Genomic DNA, 18,319 nt, shown 5'->3' on the forward strand with positions numbered 1-18,319 from the left:
GCAGAGGCAGATCCAAAAGCCGAGTCTTCCTGGTATCAAGCACAAGACCCTTCTGGCACCTCAGGGGAGACTGGGCAACCTCTGAAGTCTCCGAGAGTTGCAGAGCTAGAAGACAGGACCCCCCCCAATCCTTGCAAGGTCACTGTGGCAGGAGGGAAGGATGGTTTTTTTCCTTCTATCTTATGACTTCAGTTCAATTCCCCAGCCCTTATCCATGCTGAATGGCACTTCGGCAAACAGCCACATCCACAAGGACTCGGAACAGGATGTGATTTCAACAGAACCACTGGCAAGAGCAAGCGCTCCCCAACAGGAGGTCAGGTCAGAGAATCATGGAAATGTGGGATACAATCTTGGCTTGGATGAAGCTATTGACCTCCAAAGTGGTCATATTTCAATCAGCCCCATGACAAAGATAATACCATGTTTCAAACTAACATTAGCCAAAAACTAATTAAGATGGTCACAATTTTCCTGACAACTCTTCTTTTTTAAAGCCACTGATTTGGCATAACCAAAACTGCTCACTGAAGGTCGGTTTCAACACAAAACCATTGCTAAGCTTTTGAAATATGTTTTGAAACTATCATTGTATCCTGTTGCCGGAAAGTTCTGCTGCAACCACCTTGGTTTTAAGTGAAAGACAACATTTTGTTTGAAATTCTAGAGGTGGTTAACACAAATAAACAACAAAATACTCTTACACTTAAAGGGTTTGCATTGGGATTTTGGAGGAGTAGTGGTACAGAGAAGAAAAGGGATAGTTATGTCATACTTTCATTCATGAAAGCTGGCATTTGGTACTTTGGTCACATTAAGAGGAAGGTTTCTTTTCCCACCTTTCTCTCCCCACCCCACCTCAAATTTTTGTGGGACATGAAAACACCGTCATCATCCCTCCCACATGCTGAAAACTATTCTGGTTTTTTGCCTTTTTTGTTTCAGAAAATACAAAGAAAAAAAGTTATGATCAAAAACTTGCACTGCATGATACAGTTCAAACTGTTTATGACAGGCAGCTTAATAAAGAGCATTTACTTCTGCTAAGTAGGCTACTAATGGAAGATACCAAATTTCCAGTGAGGAAACTGAACAAGCAAATGCACTAATGAAATGGTAAGAGGCCAATATTTTAATAAATACATTTTCATATCTACATGTCACTGGATGAAAAGATGTTATGAAAAGCTATCATCAGCTGAAGCAAGTGCGCAAGTTTTCTTAATTGAATATGACAGGCGCACAAGATCTGGCAAATTCAGCATGAGGACATGTGGTGCCAAACTATGTTTTTAAGTGCTTGCATACAATTTTATGCAGTAATAAAACATGCTATTTCTATCATAAGCAATGCTTACAGCTCAGTATATATTTTTATGGTTCATAATATCACAATTTTGCAAGCACTTCACCTCTAAATATTTACAAATAAACCACTATCACAGAACAAGTAAATATTATACACTGTCAAGGATATGGAACCACTTTCACCCTTCCTAAATTCTACATAGTCTCTCGTACATACTATTTCCATAATAGATCTAACTATAGATCTCAGAGTTTCTGCCCTAAGAGGAAACATTAAGATTGTGACCAAAGTGAAATTTAAAAAGGCCAGTTCTGGTCCTTGGAGTATTGTGGCTAGAAATCCTCCAAGATTCATTTATCTCAATCTGATATTCATCTACTACAGCAGGCTTTTAAGCAATGATGTTACCTTAGCCACATGACCCTCCACAGTTAATAAATCCTGTTCCGTAATGTGCAAGAGATTGTCTGCAGAAAACACGGACAAAGACTGGATATGCAATCGCCATCAATCACAAAAAATGCTAGCCTATTTGGGATCAGCCTGACTACTGCAAACGGACTGGGTTAAGCTAAAAACAGAAAATCATGCTCTAAAAAGGGTATCTTGCCTATATGGAGTTAATCATCTTTCCTGTTATGCCAGTTTGTGGCTCCATTTCTTGAAGGTTCCTGAGCAGTTTAATTTTAAATATCCTCTTCAAAGTTTCACCACTAGCTTATATTCATCACTTACCAAACCCCTGAAATACACTCTCCATTTTCATATGTGAACAAGGAGCTTAAAGATAGTCTTCTTCCAGCTACAGAGGTGGTGAACAGCCAAGTAGCTGTGCAAGAGTCAGAGTGGGTTCAGCCAGGTTAAACAAACTTGTCCTGGTTCTGGTCGTGCTGCACATCGGCTGGCTTCACACCTCCCCAGTGCTCCCAGTAACAGGAAGGAGGCGCAGGGAGATGCAAGCCAGTTATACACAGGCTCAGACTTGATCCTGCCCTAGCAGGGGTATAACCACGTTCTCAGAGCACGGAGCCTTAGCAAACAGTCCTGGCTGACTCTGCACAGAGATCGGCTCAAATGACTGTACGTTCATCGTATACTTAATCCCTAAGGACATTTGAGAGCTGACCATGCATAAGAATGTGCAAAAACAACAGCATCAACAACAAAGCTCACAATTTTCTGGTACTGGCAGTTCAAAACAGATCATTAATGATCTCTGAACACACCATTCTGTACCAATGACTCTCTGCCTCACTATTTCACTTAAAGTCACAACTGAACTTACAGTACATTTTACATGATATCCCAGCAATAAGAATACAACCATTCTGGAACACAATTTCAGATCATTTGACAATAGAAGTGTCTACACATTTCTCTAGGCAGACATACAAGGAAGACTTCCTGGAAAGAAGTCTGTCAATCTAGGTGTGCTTCTCAGACAGACTTACCTCCTGGATGTGTTGCTCCAAATGACTGATCAATTTGTTCTATAGTTGGAGCAATTGCCTGAGAGTTAAAATGGACACCACTGAAAAAGAAAACAAAATGAATCTGTCTTAAGAATATTGAACGGATGCTACAAACATTTACTAATAGCAATACCACATTTAAATTGGAAGAAGTCTTCAAGACTGAAGGAAAGAGTAAACCGGTAATTTCACCAAGTGCTATGTTCAAGAAAGGATAATTATCTACATTCTTTTTTGACAGTTATTTTGGTTTTTTAACAGGAACGAGCAAAAAAATTAATTCAGGATTAAAAAAAAAAATAAGGCAGTCACTCTAATCAATCATGGGAGGTCTTAAATCACTTACCAATATTTTAACTTCACCTTAGTCAAGTCATAAACTTCAATCACCTGAAACACAGGAAACAAACATTACCATACTTCACACATTTGCAAATCATTACAGAGGCAAATTCTTGTCAAAAGGCAAGACTAGCTAGTGCTGCTCACTCTCCTCCTTAACAGAACTCTGCTAGGATAAATCACATTGACAGAGATGAAACTCCAAAAACTTGACTCGGCAGCTGCGCATCTGAAACAAATCCTGAAGAACAACGATGGGTTCAGTACAGTACCTCTAGATCCTGTGTAAATCAGCACCGACCTGCGGAAAGTAATCTTTTCACTAATACATCAGCACCTTGATTTCTGCAAAGATTACTCCTCAGCAAGTTCAAAGGAAAGTAATAGCAAAGGTTAGCTAATTAGGGAATCCTCTAATGAATGTCAAACAGTAGGCCATTCCTTGGGTTGCTTTTATTACCCTGAAGAATGCCTGTGCAGGGTAGTTAAGTCCTAGCACTGACTGCACTGTTCTAACTTTCCAACTCCTTCTAAAGTAAAAGATGAACACAGCAAGACTAAGTAGTAGTATTCCATTTCAATACTACATAAAAAGACATCTAGCAATCTCTCCAAGCATCACAGAAGATAATCAAAAGAGCAGGCCACAAAGAATCAGAACAAGCCATAATACCTAGTTCTGATATTTATTAAATATTTTAGACCTTAATGAATATTCCAAGGAGCTCCCCTCTCTGCAGACAATATTAGGTATGGATCCTTTGTTCTGAACACATTACTGCAAACGTGCATCTAAGATTGGTTTTTATGTGACCGTTACTGGATCTTGAGGCTAGACTGGGCTTTAAGCAGATCATTTTTGGTGAATAACCATTGTCAAACACAAGCCTCTTCCACCCTACATACGTGTTCCTGTGTCAGCAGGAAAAGGAAAATACATAGAACACATCATAACTGCTGTAAAGAAAAGGTAAAGCACTTGTTATGCTTTGTATAATCCTCCAGCAAATCACTGGCAAATTTAGAAAGGCCTCACTCTTCAGTTAGGGAATAAAGCAGAATTCCCCAGGGAGCTTCCTACCAAATGTGGCTTTAAAGCCTAAAAATATCATCAGCTAAGAAGGAAGTCTTGGTTTTGGGAGATGCCCAGCAAATAACCCTAAATAAAACAACTTGCAAAGCTTAAACCACTGTCTTATAAAAAAAATTAAAAAAAAAAAAATCAGCATTTAATGGTATGCTGTTGACTCATAAAAAGTTGGAAGAGTTCTCTGAAGCACTTTGTTTGCTCAGGAAGCCCACACATTTCAGGATATAAGCAACAAGTACAGCACAAAGAAAGTAACAAATGAACATTCTGGCAAAACCAACGTAAAGAAGAGCAAACAAATTTTTCTTCTTAATAAATATACTTTGAATTATGCTTCTTGGAAAAACTTTGTTATCCAGTATTTTAATTCAAATGCAGTTTGACACGTCCAGGTTTCCTTTACTGCACAGCTTGTTAAAAACAAAGGCTACTTTTATGAAAAGCTAGGAGTGATTTTACATTTTTTTAGTGACCTTGCACATCATCTTTTCCCCCCAGAAAATGTTTCTTAAAACAGAAAAAACCACCCTCCCCACAGATCTAGTTTTGCAGCAACTACCAGAGAGCATTGGGCACTCTCCTGAAGTTCTGCTAAAAAATGCTGCGGTGGTGGAAGACAAAAGGATGAGTCAAACAACAAAAAGGAGCAGTACATGAGGAATAGCACGTTGCACAAATGAGGTCCCCCATGAGAGAAACACCCTGACAGCAGCCAACAGGCACTGATTTGCCATCAGCCCTCTTCCCACAATTCAGACAGATCTATTCATGTTAACATTTCTTTTTACTAACAGCAGAGGAAGAAACAAGTGCAACTCAGCAAAATTTAAAGGTAGTCAAAAGATCTCATAGAAGTCATGAAAGACACATATTGAAGAAACACTGCAACAGGCCATAGCACTAGAAAAGGATTTATTTTTTAAACTACAGAAGCTACACTGACAAAAGGATTAACGTGATCCTTTCTGTGTGCAGAAGAACAAAAACTGAAAAGACCAAGGACTATTCAGTGATGGATTTACTACACAGCCAGAAGGCAGTTGGTTTAAATGAGTAAAACCTGATGTTTTGTCACACACAGTGTTTTGATAATTACTACTGAGTAAGACTCATAAAAACATTCAGGTATGTACTAACCAGCAATAACAACAGACCAACACTATGAAATCTGACTCTTTTTTGACCTCAGAGGGAGCATGTGTGAGACCCCTTGTTGCTAAAATACATAGCAATATTTTCAGGAACTGGTCCTGGATCTACTCTTTCATGTTAGCTCATGTTAGTAACATCTCCTGCAGTGCTTTGGCTACTGAAGGTGAGTAGAGAGACTATGCACAAGCCTCCCTCCCCTCCCTGAAAGAAGGGAGGAAACTTTTTAGGAATATTGCTCTGGCTTTATTCCTGCACCAGCTTCTTTGGATCTATCAAGACTTTCCATTTTAGTAGCTTGTATTTCAATCTCTTTCACAACCAAATCTAATAGCAAGTGTGTATTAAAAAAACAACACACAAAGCAGAGAAAAAAAGGCATCCTGATTTTTCCAGTTTCGCTGCTGCTGAGCAACAGTGAAAACACAGAGTCATAACATCTTAAAACTAGGCGTTACTTACTCTACACCTACACTATTCTTTAACAAGCCCTCTTGCTCACTTCTGAACTGATCCCATAGAATTTCTTCTATAAAGAAAGCTTTCTGAACACTTTTACAAGTATAAGTTTTCATAGCATTGCATGCATTTACATAGCTTTACTCTTCATAGTTCAAACAAACAAACGGTATCACTAGACCACTGAACTACCACATACCAGAAAAGATAATTTTTAATATTTTATTTAAACAAACCTAGAAACACATACCAAAAGAGTTTGTTTTTTCTATTTCTATTTTTTTTTTTTTTTAAATTTTAAAACACATTGTGGAAAAAGATGAGAAGAAAAGCTCTTAGAACACTGGGTGTTGAAATGACAGCCAAACCCTCAAAAACTAGAGATGAAGAGACATGGCATACACTAGTTACAGCCCTTCAGAAAGGCTACAAGACGGCAACACTCAAAAAAGCGTCAGTAAGCAAGCCAGGCACTTGAAGTGATTATGTCAGTTTTGAGTTCAGTCTCCTTAAGAATTAAATATATTTTGGAAATATTTTGTACAGCAGGTGTAGCTTACACTGATAAAGATCTGTCTGACACAGAGACTTTTCAAGATATTCTCTTAAAAATTGTAAATTCACATATGCAGTCTGAATAATTAAGTTCTAAATCTTGACAAAAATAAAAATCCCATTATCACAGAATGACTTCATGAACAGAAACTACCATAAGGCAATTACAAACTGAAATCTGGCAAAAAAGTGCCCAGTTGTCCCCCATCTGAGCTCAATTTGAACTGAAAATTGCTCTTTAAAATGTATACTTTTATAGTTAACATAAAAGAGATTTTGAAAAAGAAAAATACAAAGTACCATGGTGTTACAGGTTACTACTAGAGAAATAAGTACTTCCAACAGCTACTAATTTGGGTTGGTATTCAACAATTTTATGTATACATTTAAAGTACATGAAGAGCTCAAGTTTCAGCTGATGGCACACTGCTACACTCTTACAGTCATTTGGGGGATAAAGCCCTAGGCTGACATTTTGGAGAGTGACGTTTTGCTGCTGGTTTTATTGGAGACGTGAGTGAGTAAGAGGAACAAGGTTAGCAAGGGGAGGTTAGCGACCAGCTTGCCCTTTATTTTGCATCTTAACTACACAAAGTATCCTAGAGAGAGGCAGATCAATACTGGGTCACCTAAAAGCACAGAAGCAGAATTGCTGGTCTGAGGACTTCAATTGCAAGAATAAAAACTCATCCAGAACAAATGGAAGTCAGTGCAGGAGTCAGCTGCTCGCAATAGGCCTGAATGTGGCTTTCTGGGAGAGATCATGCACTCCAGCCACACAAGTATCCTGTGAACCTAACTCAACTGAAAACTACAAATAGGAGGAAGTAAGTTTACTTTCAAAAATAAAATGGCAGCACAGATAAAGGAACAACCTGGGCAGAAAACAACAGTCTGGCTTGCATTCATTAACCGATGGTCTGATTTCAAATCCTAGGCTTAGCTTTAGTAATGGCCCTTCGCAGCTTCTGCTGCAACTCGAGACTAGATGGGAAGTGAGACCACACTGGACCATCATACTCCTGTGGCACTCTTACAGTCCCTAGTACAATGTTAAAGCATCTTAATCCTGTAAACAAAGATGTAACCCCCAAACTGAAGAAATGCAGTTCATTATCACAAGAAAGCAGTATATACGGCAAATTAAATGTCTGAAAGAACCACATACTTAGAGTCTGTTAAGTGTCAATATCTCCTAGGCTTTTGGTTTGCATTGTTTTGTTTGCAGGAAGGGTGTTTTATTACCTTAAGTCTCTGATTGAAAGCATCAAACAGCAGTTTGATTCCATCCTGAGTCAGGTTAAGGATGAGGTCATGGCTAAGAGGTGACTGTAAAACAAAAAAAGTTGTTAGGCTTTTAATTTCAAGGCTTCTTTGTTAAGATACATATCATTGTATAAGTATAAATTGGTTACTTTGGAAAAACGAAACTGCCTCAGAAAACCACCACTTGTTCAACAAATAAGCATAATGAAAATACATTTGGCCAAACCTCTCAAACACTTCAGTTTCCTCATGAAAAGAAATAGAAGTGCCTGTGTAAGATCTGCATCCTGCAAGAACTCCCAAAAGGGTAGTTGTCCATTACTTTAATGGAGGGGGGAAGGTGCAGGGATGGACAGGGGACATGATGACAGACACAACCACCTTGAAAATTAACATTCCTAGTTTAGCATCAAAGACATCACGCAGGGACAATCTTGCATTCTTGGCGCACAATAATAATAGCCCATCTCACCAAGTCCCACATCAGAACCAAGTGTACACTTGACAAAAAGATGGTTGAGAGGGCTTTCCACTTCAAAAATCAAAGAGTGTCACAGTCTTTTTCAGGCCTCAAAAGGAAAGCTTCAGACTCTTATGTTGTGAATTTAGGTTTCCTTAGTTACTGTGAATCATAACAACTAAAGGCTTAATTTGCAGTCTGCTGGAGTCAATAGGAGACATTCCACTGGCTTCACTGGTGTCTGTATAGGCTCTGCGCCATCTCAGTCTGCTGCGACACTGTGGAAGCTGCTCACTCCTGTACTGGTACAATCCATGCATACAGTCAGTTGGCCCTAATTCCGCTATTTGATCATGTACCGTCTAAAGCACATTTGCTTCAAAAACCTCTACCCTCCACAACTGTCTCCTCAGAGGAGAAAAAAGGCTGAATGACATGCAGGCAGCCATATTCATGTGCTAGAACTGCACCAAACAGTTATCTAGCAAAAGACAGAATGGGGATGGGACATCTGGGACATATACAGGCTTCTAATGCGGGCAGCCACACCATACAGCCCTTTTTATGAATTAAGCATAAGGTACCTTAAAAACTGTTACTCTCCCCTTTGTTCTACTGGGAGAAGGACTGTGTTTTGACTGTCAGAAGTCTAATTTTCATCCTAAATTTTCTCACCTCTTTATTCTCACATCAGCACTGTCTTCTAGCCTGGATACTTTTTGTGCATTTTCACTTCCCAAACCATATATTTAAGTAATCAGATCCTAGACTTCACATCACTAGGTCAAAACAAACCACAGGGCTTTCAGTCCCCTGTGATGCAGATTTCCCATTCCCCTTGATCGCTCCAGTAGCTTTTCCTGAAGCAGATTCAGTTCAAGCTCATTTTTCTTGAACACCAGTGACCTGGTGTGTTAAGCTGTCTTCTCAATGAAATCTTCACAGCGCCTTGCACAATGGCATCAGTACTTCACTATTGCTGGCAAACTTTTATGATACTATGTAGAATTGAAGCAGCACTGCAACATAGCCATGCGCCTGAGATAAAATGGTCTAATGTTGATCCTGAAGCTCTTTTTTAAATCCCTTATAAATCTAATTTAGAAAGGCTACAGATAGAGCAAAAAAACTTGTCATGTTGCATTTAAATATACCAACAAAGTTCTTCTGATATGGGATACACCCTGCATTTCACTGGTTTCTAAGCAGAATTTTCATAAGGTTATTCCAAAATGAATGAGAGCATTACAAGTACTTTTGAGTGGGTGGGGAGAAAAAAATTGAGGAAAAGCTTGATAATTATTACAGCAAATAGCTTCTGTTCTATGCTGGTGTATTTTCTAATAGAAGAAAAGTTTCAAGGGCACAAATTTAGTTCCTGTGACTTAATACACAAAATAGAACCTCAAGAATGAAAGATGATGCCAGGAAGCAACAGAAGAGTCCTTCCTGACAGAAGCAACTCAGATGTGCAGTTACACTGCTAATCTACACAAACTGCAGGAAAAACTGCAATCACTGAACAATCCCATCAACACAAATCCAGAGGAAGAGGCTTAGGAAAACATACAAAGGCAATTAAGTACCCCACTTAAACTGACCAAAAAGGAGTTAAAATTTTTTAGTCACAGAAAAGGGTTCATCAAGCTTTTTGGCACAGTTTGGGCATCCCATTTATGTCAAATTGAAAAGAGAGCCATGGGCAGATCTAATTGCATTTAACTGTCATATAAATTTTTGAAAGGAAATACTCGCTGCTGGAGTTCCAGGATCAGAAATTCAGCAATTTAGATGCAACAACTTTAAATTACATTTGATCACTATGCTCAAAGGCATTCTTTTAGAAAGCAAAGAGGAAAGACATGAAGGCTGTTCAGGTATAGCTTAGCTAGATAAAAGTTGTGCATGGCAAAGCTTACTTAAAGCTTTGACTCTTCCAAGAGCTGCAGCAGCAGGTCTTTGTGCTCAGCTACCAATGAAGTACATGATGTTCTGCATGAGGGTAAGGATATAGCCAGACAGTCAAGTGCAGGCCCCGAGTGGCATATGGAAAAAAATGCACCGGTATCAAGCACTGAATCAGAATAATATACAGAAAAAATATCATCAGCACAACTATTCCACAAAGTTGAGAACTACTATTTTGTTGCACTATGCAGATGTTAAAAACATCTTTACATTTATTACAGTTTGGGGAGAAAAACCCTAAACCCTCCCCCACCTTCCAGATAGACTAAAAATTCAGTGTACATGGTCAAGCACAATGTAGCTTTCCAAGAGGCATAAAAGCCAAGCAGCAGTATACCTTGCTTTCTAGCACTACACCACTAATCCTTCTGTGATTCTACAAACCTGGGAGGAACAGGAATCTCATAAGTTATCCAAACAAACCTGGAAATAATTCCGGAATGCACTGTGGTAAGAAAAACTAACACCTCCAAAGCATACAAAAACCAAGGAATGCATTCACTGCCAGAGGGGTGCTCCCATGCCTTAAGTACAAGGAGCTAGATTTTTGATTTGCAATTCAGTCATCATAAACCCCATAAATCTACATAATGTGAAACAAAAAAGGATAATTCATTTAATTACATTAAAAATGTATCCAGCAGTAAATGACAGAGTCAGGCTTGTTCCTTAGCCATTCAGTATTCACTGCAAACAGGCGGCCTCAATCAGTATTTTGATACAAACTGACGTTCTAGCAGACTTTGCCTTTTTCCTGATGCAAAGATCTGTCATCTACAGCATATGAATACGATCTTCTGATTAACGTGTATTTCACATAATACACATTTGGAGAGTCACAATCCTCCTTTGTCCTATCTCCTCTTCCCTTCCACTTCCTTCAAAGTAAAGGTGGGTATACAACACGTTTTATTTGATCTAGCAGAAAGGTTTCACTTCTAGTCCCCTTTTTGGTGGAAGTCAAACATATTAGGAACTTAATGCCTAGTTATGAAGAATGATTAAAACATCTACAGCTGGTTTAAACTATTGCATCCACTTTCTGCAGACAAAATTGCAGATCCAGAGAGAAAGTGTGGAAGCCTTCTTAGGGGGTTCATCACCTCTGAACCAAACATGAAAGCAGAAGGTAATGAGCAATTCAGTACTTCAAAAATACGTGACAATGACAATGTAAAAAGACTAGAATTAAGTTATCCAACTAATTACAGAACATTTCCCTTCTTAAGGGAAAAACAATACTACCCCACCACTGCATATACAAAACTGATACCTGTTAAACACGGCAATGTCCTGAGATTATTACACTTGATGTGAAACCGTTATTAGAAGCTACAGCTCTGATGTGGTGGCAATTAATTTGGCGTAATTCAATTTCAAGTAGCTCCACAGTTCATACAATACACACGTTAGCATGATGCAGTAGTAATATACCCCCTAATGCCTTAATTCTGGGACACAATGAGGTGAATGACCCAGACAGACCATGCAGTACTCACCTGCTCACTGTAGAGAACCTGGACATTTTTGATAATGCGACAGTGTTTCTGAAGAATTGCTACAGCCTGAGCCAATGGCATTCCTGTAAATAAAAACAGTTGCATTTCTTCAGTTTGGAGACCAGCTAACAGTGTTTTTCAACAGAAAGGTTACAGGTGAGTTAACAGAGCCGTCATCAGCAAACAGTACATTACAACAGAAAGGTATGCAATCAACAAATAAGTCTACTTGACTCATGGTATCAGCACAGGCCTGTTTTTTTTTTAAACAGAAGAATCATCGTTTGTCTATCAGTTTGTTAGGCATATATGAAAGAAAATTATCTCTAGCCACAAAATTAAACAGCAAAGTTCAGGCAGAAAATGCACAGATCTTTCTACAATCCTTGCACAAAATTTTCTGCTTTTTGGGGTGAACAATCCAGTAACTGATAAAATAGCCTATACCAAACTCCACTAGAGCTGGCTAGAGCACTCCTATACACATTCAATAGGCTCCTGGACTGCATTTGATGGCATACCCTTTATCAAGATTGATAAAGTACTGAGTAGTTGTACAAGACAGATACAAATACTAAAACGGAGCAATGATTCTCCTTCCACCTAACTGGCCACATTAGCTGCTGATAGGGCTACATTTGTGTCAAGGAAGGAACTTTATCTTCTCAGTTTACAGACAAGATAAACATGCTAAACAATTTGGTTCAATTGAAGTTATGCACTTAATAGTCATTCACCCTCTAACACAATTTCAAGGGCTTTTTTTTTGTTGTCTTTTTTTTTTCTTCAGTGTATATCTTATCTTTACAGCTATAAATTTTTGAAAGTGGAATGAAACAGCTGATTCTGCAGAAAGAAGAGCACCACACCATCTCATCCTTTATCACACTTAAAACCTTTGTTGCCTTTCCAAATGAAATGTGATCGTGTTCCTGGATTCAAAGCAGGCGTTTATAAAGAAAGGTTATGAGCTCATAATTGTGAAGTTTTATTTCCCTACTAATTGCTGCAAGTCAATTTAGATTAGTTATCTGACATTTTATTTACATTCCTTGCCCTGTTCTTCTCTATTTCTATTTCTAGTTTTTAAACATTAAGAAGGTTGCCTTGATTAGGGAAAATTTACCACGGGACCTACACTTTTATTTAGTTAACAGTTCAGGCATTCGAATTTTTAGTTACTAGCCACACCTCTCAAACTCAGACCATACATCATGTTCCAAAGCACCTTTTAGACATTATCTACAGTAGCAAAGTGAGAAAACTCCCTCTCTCTCTCCATATATATATATAAAATCACACTCATGCCTAAATCACCATAGGTACTGCTTTGATGTAAGGCTAGCACAACACTAAAAGAAAAAAATTATTTTCACTGTTTCACTAAACTACGTGCCTGTCATGCCCACACATTGCAGCTTTTCTGCAATTATGAAATCAAGTTTTGGCAAAACAGGCTTACAGATTAGAACTACAGCGATTCAATTTGTAATTCAACTTGTAAATACCCCATACAACTGTTTCCGTGAAATTGTTTTTCACATTAGCCCATAATCCTGGAAACAATTTTTTTCTTTTGCAGCTAGAAATTATACACCAGAAGATGATATGAAATCAAAAACAATAGTTATTATTTTAATAATGGTAATAAAATTAAAATGCACAGAGCCACACAATAAAGCAGCACTGTTTCCTATTATCTAGGAAATGGCAGTTGCCTTGTAGTCTAAGCAGTTGATTTTTAAAAAGACAGTTATTATGCGTTGGGTAGTATTTTCAAAGCGGAACAGAAACATAAATAACAGCAAGAAGCTAAGACAAAAGATGCTGCTGTGAAAGTTTCACACTTCTATCATAGTAAAAGCTGTGATTCCAAAAGAAGTAATGGTGATTTAAAAGCACAAAACCCATTTTCAAAGTCAGTATTCCTAGGAGACTTGCAGAGGTAAGACCATGAGCTCTTTTAAAAAGCCAAGTGGCAAAGGATCAAGCAAAGCCAGCAAACAAGCTGACAGAATCTATATGCCGATGGTAAGTGTCAGAAGCAGGTAAGGTTTCAGTAAAAAAGCATGTGGTTAAAAAAAGTGAGCACAGACACAAAGTTCAGTTTGTAGTCCGATGTAAACTGATGCAATCTTGGGTAAGTGTGCAAACAGATGGCTCATGTGACTCTCTTACTCAGAGCTTTCTCAAGCTCCAAGCAAATGGACATGGAATGATTTTGTTCAGTTTTCAGCAACTGAGAATCAAGCAGATTTTGCCACACAGCTGCTTAGCAAAGCTACGATGAGCAACTTAGGTTCTGCGAACTGTTCCTGGAGAGCTTAAAACATGCGTGAAGGAGCCAGTATCCTCCCTTTGCCTCCATTAGCAGAGAGCCAAAGGAGGAGTAAAGGAACTGGGTTATTTTTCTACACACACACATATACACCACCCCCTTTTCCCCAACATTTGACAGCTTTTGCAGTCAAAGAGGAAAACAAAGAATTCTTTTTCCCCTGCTCACCAGTCAGGGAGAATAGGGAAGCAAACATGGTTTGCAGCACATCAGATAGTCAACCACACTGAGCCATGGCAAATAACGCCCACAGAGATCAGCACTAGGACTCTCCTACCACAAACTTTTCCCTTTTCTAAATGCTGGAGTGGCAGAAGCGACACAAGTCACTCCTCTCACATACACTGGTCATGAACAACATGGCTTGAAGCATTAGCCTATACTAAGACTGTCTTGAAGGGCAGGAGGGTAGAGGAGTGAATAAAGATTAGAAGAGAAGAATACAAGAAAATCCAAGAGAAGATGAATTGTAACATGTTAAATAAAGACAAGTGAAACTTAGTAGGAAAAGAAAGTATAAAAAGCAAGAGAAATGCAAGTATGCCTTAGAAATTATACATCTCAAATGCTAATAATACAGCTATAGGCACTACAGAATAAGTGTTTAATTGTTCTCCTTTAAAATGGCAGGAATGTAGCCCGAGAGGTGCAGTGACACAGGTATCTAATTGAACACAAAACTCAGCCTCAGTTAAATTTTTTATGCTCTGGTCACACAGTGAGTCAACACTGGAGCCAGAAACAGAAACCAAAAACTCATGTAAAAAATTTTCCTGGCATTTCCCCTCAGTCATCTCCATTGTGGGCACAATACTGGAAGCCAGAGTCAGCAGCAGTTCAGGAATACTGCCATTAGTTCTGCTAAGAGCAGATCTAAACAAATGATGAGTAGAATACCGCTGGCAGCAAGAATCCCATTTACACCAGCGCTTCCAACCTCGCTACCACTAACGCGGCTGAACCAGCTTTATCAGCAGGGACAATTTTCATACAGTATCGCTAGCGCAGGACAAAGTTAAGTATCTTAATACCTAGTCAGCCTCCTGCTCTACACCAGCAGGTCATGCTAATTATATATTAGACACATCACGTGGTGGCTATGTTTACTCCAAGAATTACAGCTGAGTTTCCTCTCTCACATCTATCCATGTGTGTACACACACATGGACAGAGACACAATATGTAATTTTAACCATGCGACTGCATTAACGGGCTTCTTTGGGGGTTCTTGGGAAAATGAAAATCATTTTCTCTCTTCCCTTTTTTTGTTTTTATAAGGAGAACAGGGGGAAGCTGGTACTACGTATTTATGAAGATTGTCAGGGTATATAATTTGAGATTGCGTTTCTTTTCAGGTAATACAGGCACTAAAGGATCGTGGAAGGTCACGCAGAGCTGAGAGAGCACAGTAACATGCTAGCGGTATAAGGAGATCACCAAGATTTCAAAGGGTGGGACCTGAGGTACTATAATTAGCCTCCAAAAGCCATTCTAACGCTCGCTGGAACCATTGAGTTGTACTTGCCTCTGAAGTCACAGCAGCATAAACAGCCCTTTGTGTTTGATGGGTTTCATACAAACAACTCTACGTTGCAGCACCACTCCTTTGGTGTGACCCAAGTTCATGGCAGCTGTGTAACAGTGTTTTTAAGGAACAGCCTGTCCCCCTGCTGTCACAGGTGACAACAGCAGCAGCAGAAGTGTAACTGAAGTTCTGGCAGATACAGACAACTGCCACACAGAGCCCTGTTTACATTAGCCCAACTACTACTACCATTAACTGTGCTTTAGACAAAGCAACAGCAAAGCTAGAAAACTGAGAGAAAGAGACCAATGCTGACATCTCAAACGATCACTCAGAAAATGTGACAGCTGCAGTATTTTTTGAAGAGTTTTAAGGACTACCAATATCGGCTTGAAAACACAGGTCATCTTAAGAATCCATATCATCTGAGTTTCAACTGTACATTTAAGTGTCCTGCGCTGAGCACCAGCCAAATTTCCATCAGCTGGGGGAAAAGTTCCTTCTCATTGCAGTAAATAGAGCAACGACTGGTAGGGAAGGACCTCTCAGAGAGGCAAAAAACCACGAATCATTGCAGGGGAGAAATACTAGTTATCCAACCCTGAGAAAACATCTCAAAAACTTTACTTTCTCCACTATAATGTCGCAACCCAGCAACAACACAAAGAAATTGTGAAATTCAACTCACATTTACAAAGAGTTTGTACAGAAAAGCACAGTATCTATGCTAAGTATTAGCGCAGAGTTGAAGATGCCGCTATCACCTGACGTATATTCAGGTGACAACCAGCACACCCCTGCCTCCTCTTTTAGGAGTCATTTAAATAAGTGACTAGCCTAAGATGGCAAGGCAAGACAAAACAAGGTAAACGAGTAGAAGAAAGCATACAAGCTGACAACCAAAGCACAACTCAGTGTGCAAAAGCTGAAGATGAGACTATACGCTACAAGGGAATCCTTAAAGCTCGTACGTTAGTATTTTCAGCAACAGAGAAAGGCAAGCTTTGACTCTCTCTCTCTTCCACTCTTGCAGCTCCCTGAAAACGCTGGGAGAAACCTTACGAACGCCGGATCAGGAGGGGACCCGAATCACCCCGCTCACGCAGACGGGGCCCGGGGCAGCCGGGAGAGCTCCGGGGGGGACACGGGACACACACTTACCCAAGGTGAACTCCCATTGCTCGTTCCCCAGAGACCGCTCGGGCACCACCTCCAGATCTAGCATTGGCTCAGGTAGCGCGGAGGCCGCGGGCTGGCACGGCAGGTCACCCGGGGGCTGCGCCGGACCTCTGAGGGAAGCGGGAGGGAAGCTGGCAGCCTGCGTGTCCGTCCCCCCCCGCGGGGACCCGTCACCCCCAACCCCCCCGGGGGACAGCGCTGAGTCACAGCGGAGCCCCACGAGCCGGCATGAGGGGGGGGACCCCGGGCACCGGCGCCTCAGCAAGCAGCCCCCGCCTCACCGCCCCGCTGCCTGCGCCCCCACCCCCCCCGCCGCCGCCCCGCCCCGGCCGGGCCGGGCCGGGCCGGCCACCGAGCGCGGGCAGCCGCTGCTCCCCTCCCCGGGAGAAGGAAAGCTGCCGCCGCCTCGCCGCTCGGCCCGGACGTCCCCACAACGACCCACACCACCCGCCGGGGGAGGGGGGGGGGGGGGGGGGGTTATAACCCCCCTCCCCCCCCCCGCGCTGCGGGGCTGCGACTCACCTCACTTGCGGCTGCTGAAAAAGTGCTTTGCAGCTGTCGTCAGGCGAGCCCGCGCGTAGGGCGGGGCGGAGAGCAGGGGCGGGGCCAAGGGAGGGGCGGCCCGCCCTCCGGCCGTGGGTGAGGGGGGAAGGTGTCGGCTTGGAGAGGGGGAGACAGAGGGTTCGAGTCCCGCCGCGGGAGGCTCAGGGCTGCCGTGGCGGTGGTGGGCACAGCCCCACTGCCACCCCCTGCCCTTGTCGCCAGGTGGGTGTCAGAGCTACACCGCCAGGTCTAATTACACCGTGTCACAGCCCACCACGGTAAACTCAGGATTAAAAAAAAAAACAAACAACCCAAACCCAAACCAACCCATTGTTGCATCCAGTTTTTCCAGTTGAAAGGCCAGGGTGGGGGAAAGAGTTAAGGAGAAATTAGTCAGCGGCACGAGCAAAGCTGCTGGAACAAGCTCAGGAACGACTCAGTAAGGAAGAAAGTAGGAATGAGGTCGCCATATGCGAACCTGCCTGGCTCAGACCCAGGAGACCCCAGAATCCACGCAGCAAGCGAGGGTGACGGAGCTCTCCCAAGGCGCCGAGATGCTGCCACCATGTCGGACACCTCACGGCAGACCGTCCCCCATTATTACAGCAGAAGCTTCATCTAAGATGAACGGCACCAGGTCAAGCATTGCCCAACATAAGCAGAGAATTAAAAATAAATGAGAAAAACCAAGGGTATGCACTCCTGCCAGCCTCATGTGAAGTGACAGATCTGCTGGAGCAGGGCTGCACAAGCGATGGAAAGTTAAGAGGGTCCAGAGGGTTTGGAAGCGGCTATAGCTCCTTCTTCTGGCAGGTCAAGGCTCCAGGAGGGGCAGGGAGTGGGGGGAGATGCATTTTTCCCATGTTCATTTGAGGGTGGTAGCAGAAAAACCTCTCCCTTGGGTGATACCCATCTCCCATCCCCTCTCCGCTGCTCCATCCCTCGGGGGGGAGTGATGCTCAGTCCTGGCTTGACCCTGCCATCCGCAAGCTGCCCACGCACCCCATCCCATGCGCCCACCGTGTCCCAGCGGAGGTTTGCAGCAGGCCAGCACCATCGCTAAGAACATCTCACAGTGGGACAGAAAACACCAATTAAGAAAACCCTTCACCCAGCTACCCTCAGAAGTTTGGGGTTCTGATATTTAAAAATAAAAGAGAAAAAC

At 41.5% G+C, this 18,319-nt stretch overlaps 1 protein-coding gene across 2 annotated transcripts in view; it reads right to left on the bottom strand.

Moving 5' to 3' along the window:
* Nucleotides 1-17,205, bottom strand: part of PHAF1 (phagosome assembly factor 1) — a 36,517-nt gene extending 19,312 nt beyond the window's left edge. The window contains exons 1-6 of one of the 2 annotated variants that reach the window (XM_052796423.1): nucleotides 17,134-17,205; nucleotides 16,594-16,721; nucleotides 11,570-11,652; nucleotides 7,622-7,705; nucleotides 3,128-3,171; nucleotides 2,761-2,840 (exon numbers count right to left, since the gene is read on the bottom strand). In XM_052796423.1, coding sequence (XP_052652383.1) covers nucleotides 2,761-2,840; nucleotides 3,128-3,171; nucleotides 7,622-7,705; nucleotides 11,570-11,652; nucleotides 16,594-16,657 — 355 coding nt within the window. In that variant the 5' untranslated portion in view covers nucleotides 16,658-16,721; nucleotides 17,134-17,205. Of the gene's footprint in view, nucleotides 1-2,760; nucleotides 2,841-3,127; nucleotides 3,172-7,621; nucleotides 7,706-11,569; nucleotides 11,653-16,593; nucleotides 16,897-17,133 lie in introns of those variants that run through there. The other variant, XR_008236591.1, reaches the window with a different exon arrangement.
* Between the last annotated feature and the right edge of the window lie 1,114 nt (nucleotides 17,206-18,319).

This window comes from Harpia harpyja, chromosome 9 (assembly GCF_026419915.1).
Source record: "Harpia harpyja isolate bHarHar1 chromosome 9, bHarHar1 primary haplotype, whole genome shotgun sequence".
In the NCBI taxonomy this organism is placed as follows: domain Eukaryota; kingdom Metazoa; phylum Chordata; class Aves; order Accipitriformes; family Accipitridae; genus Harpia; species Harpia harpyja.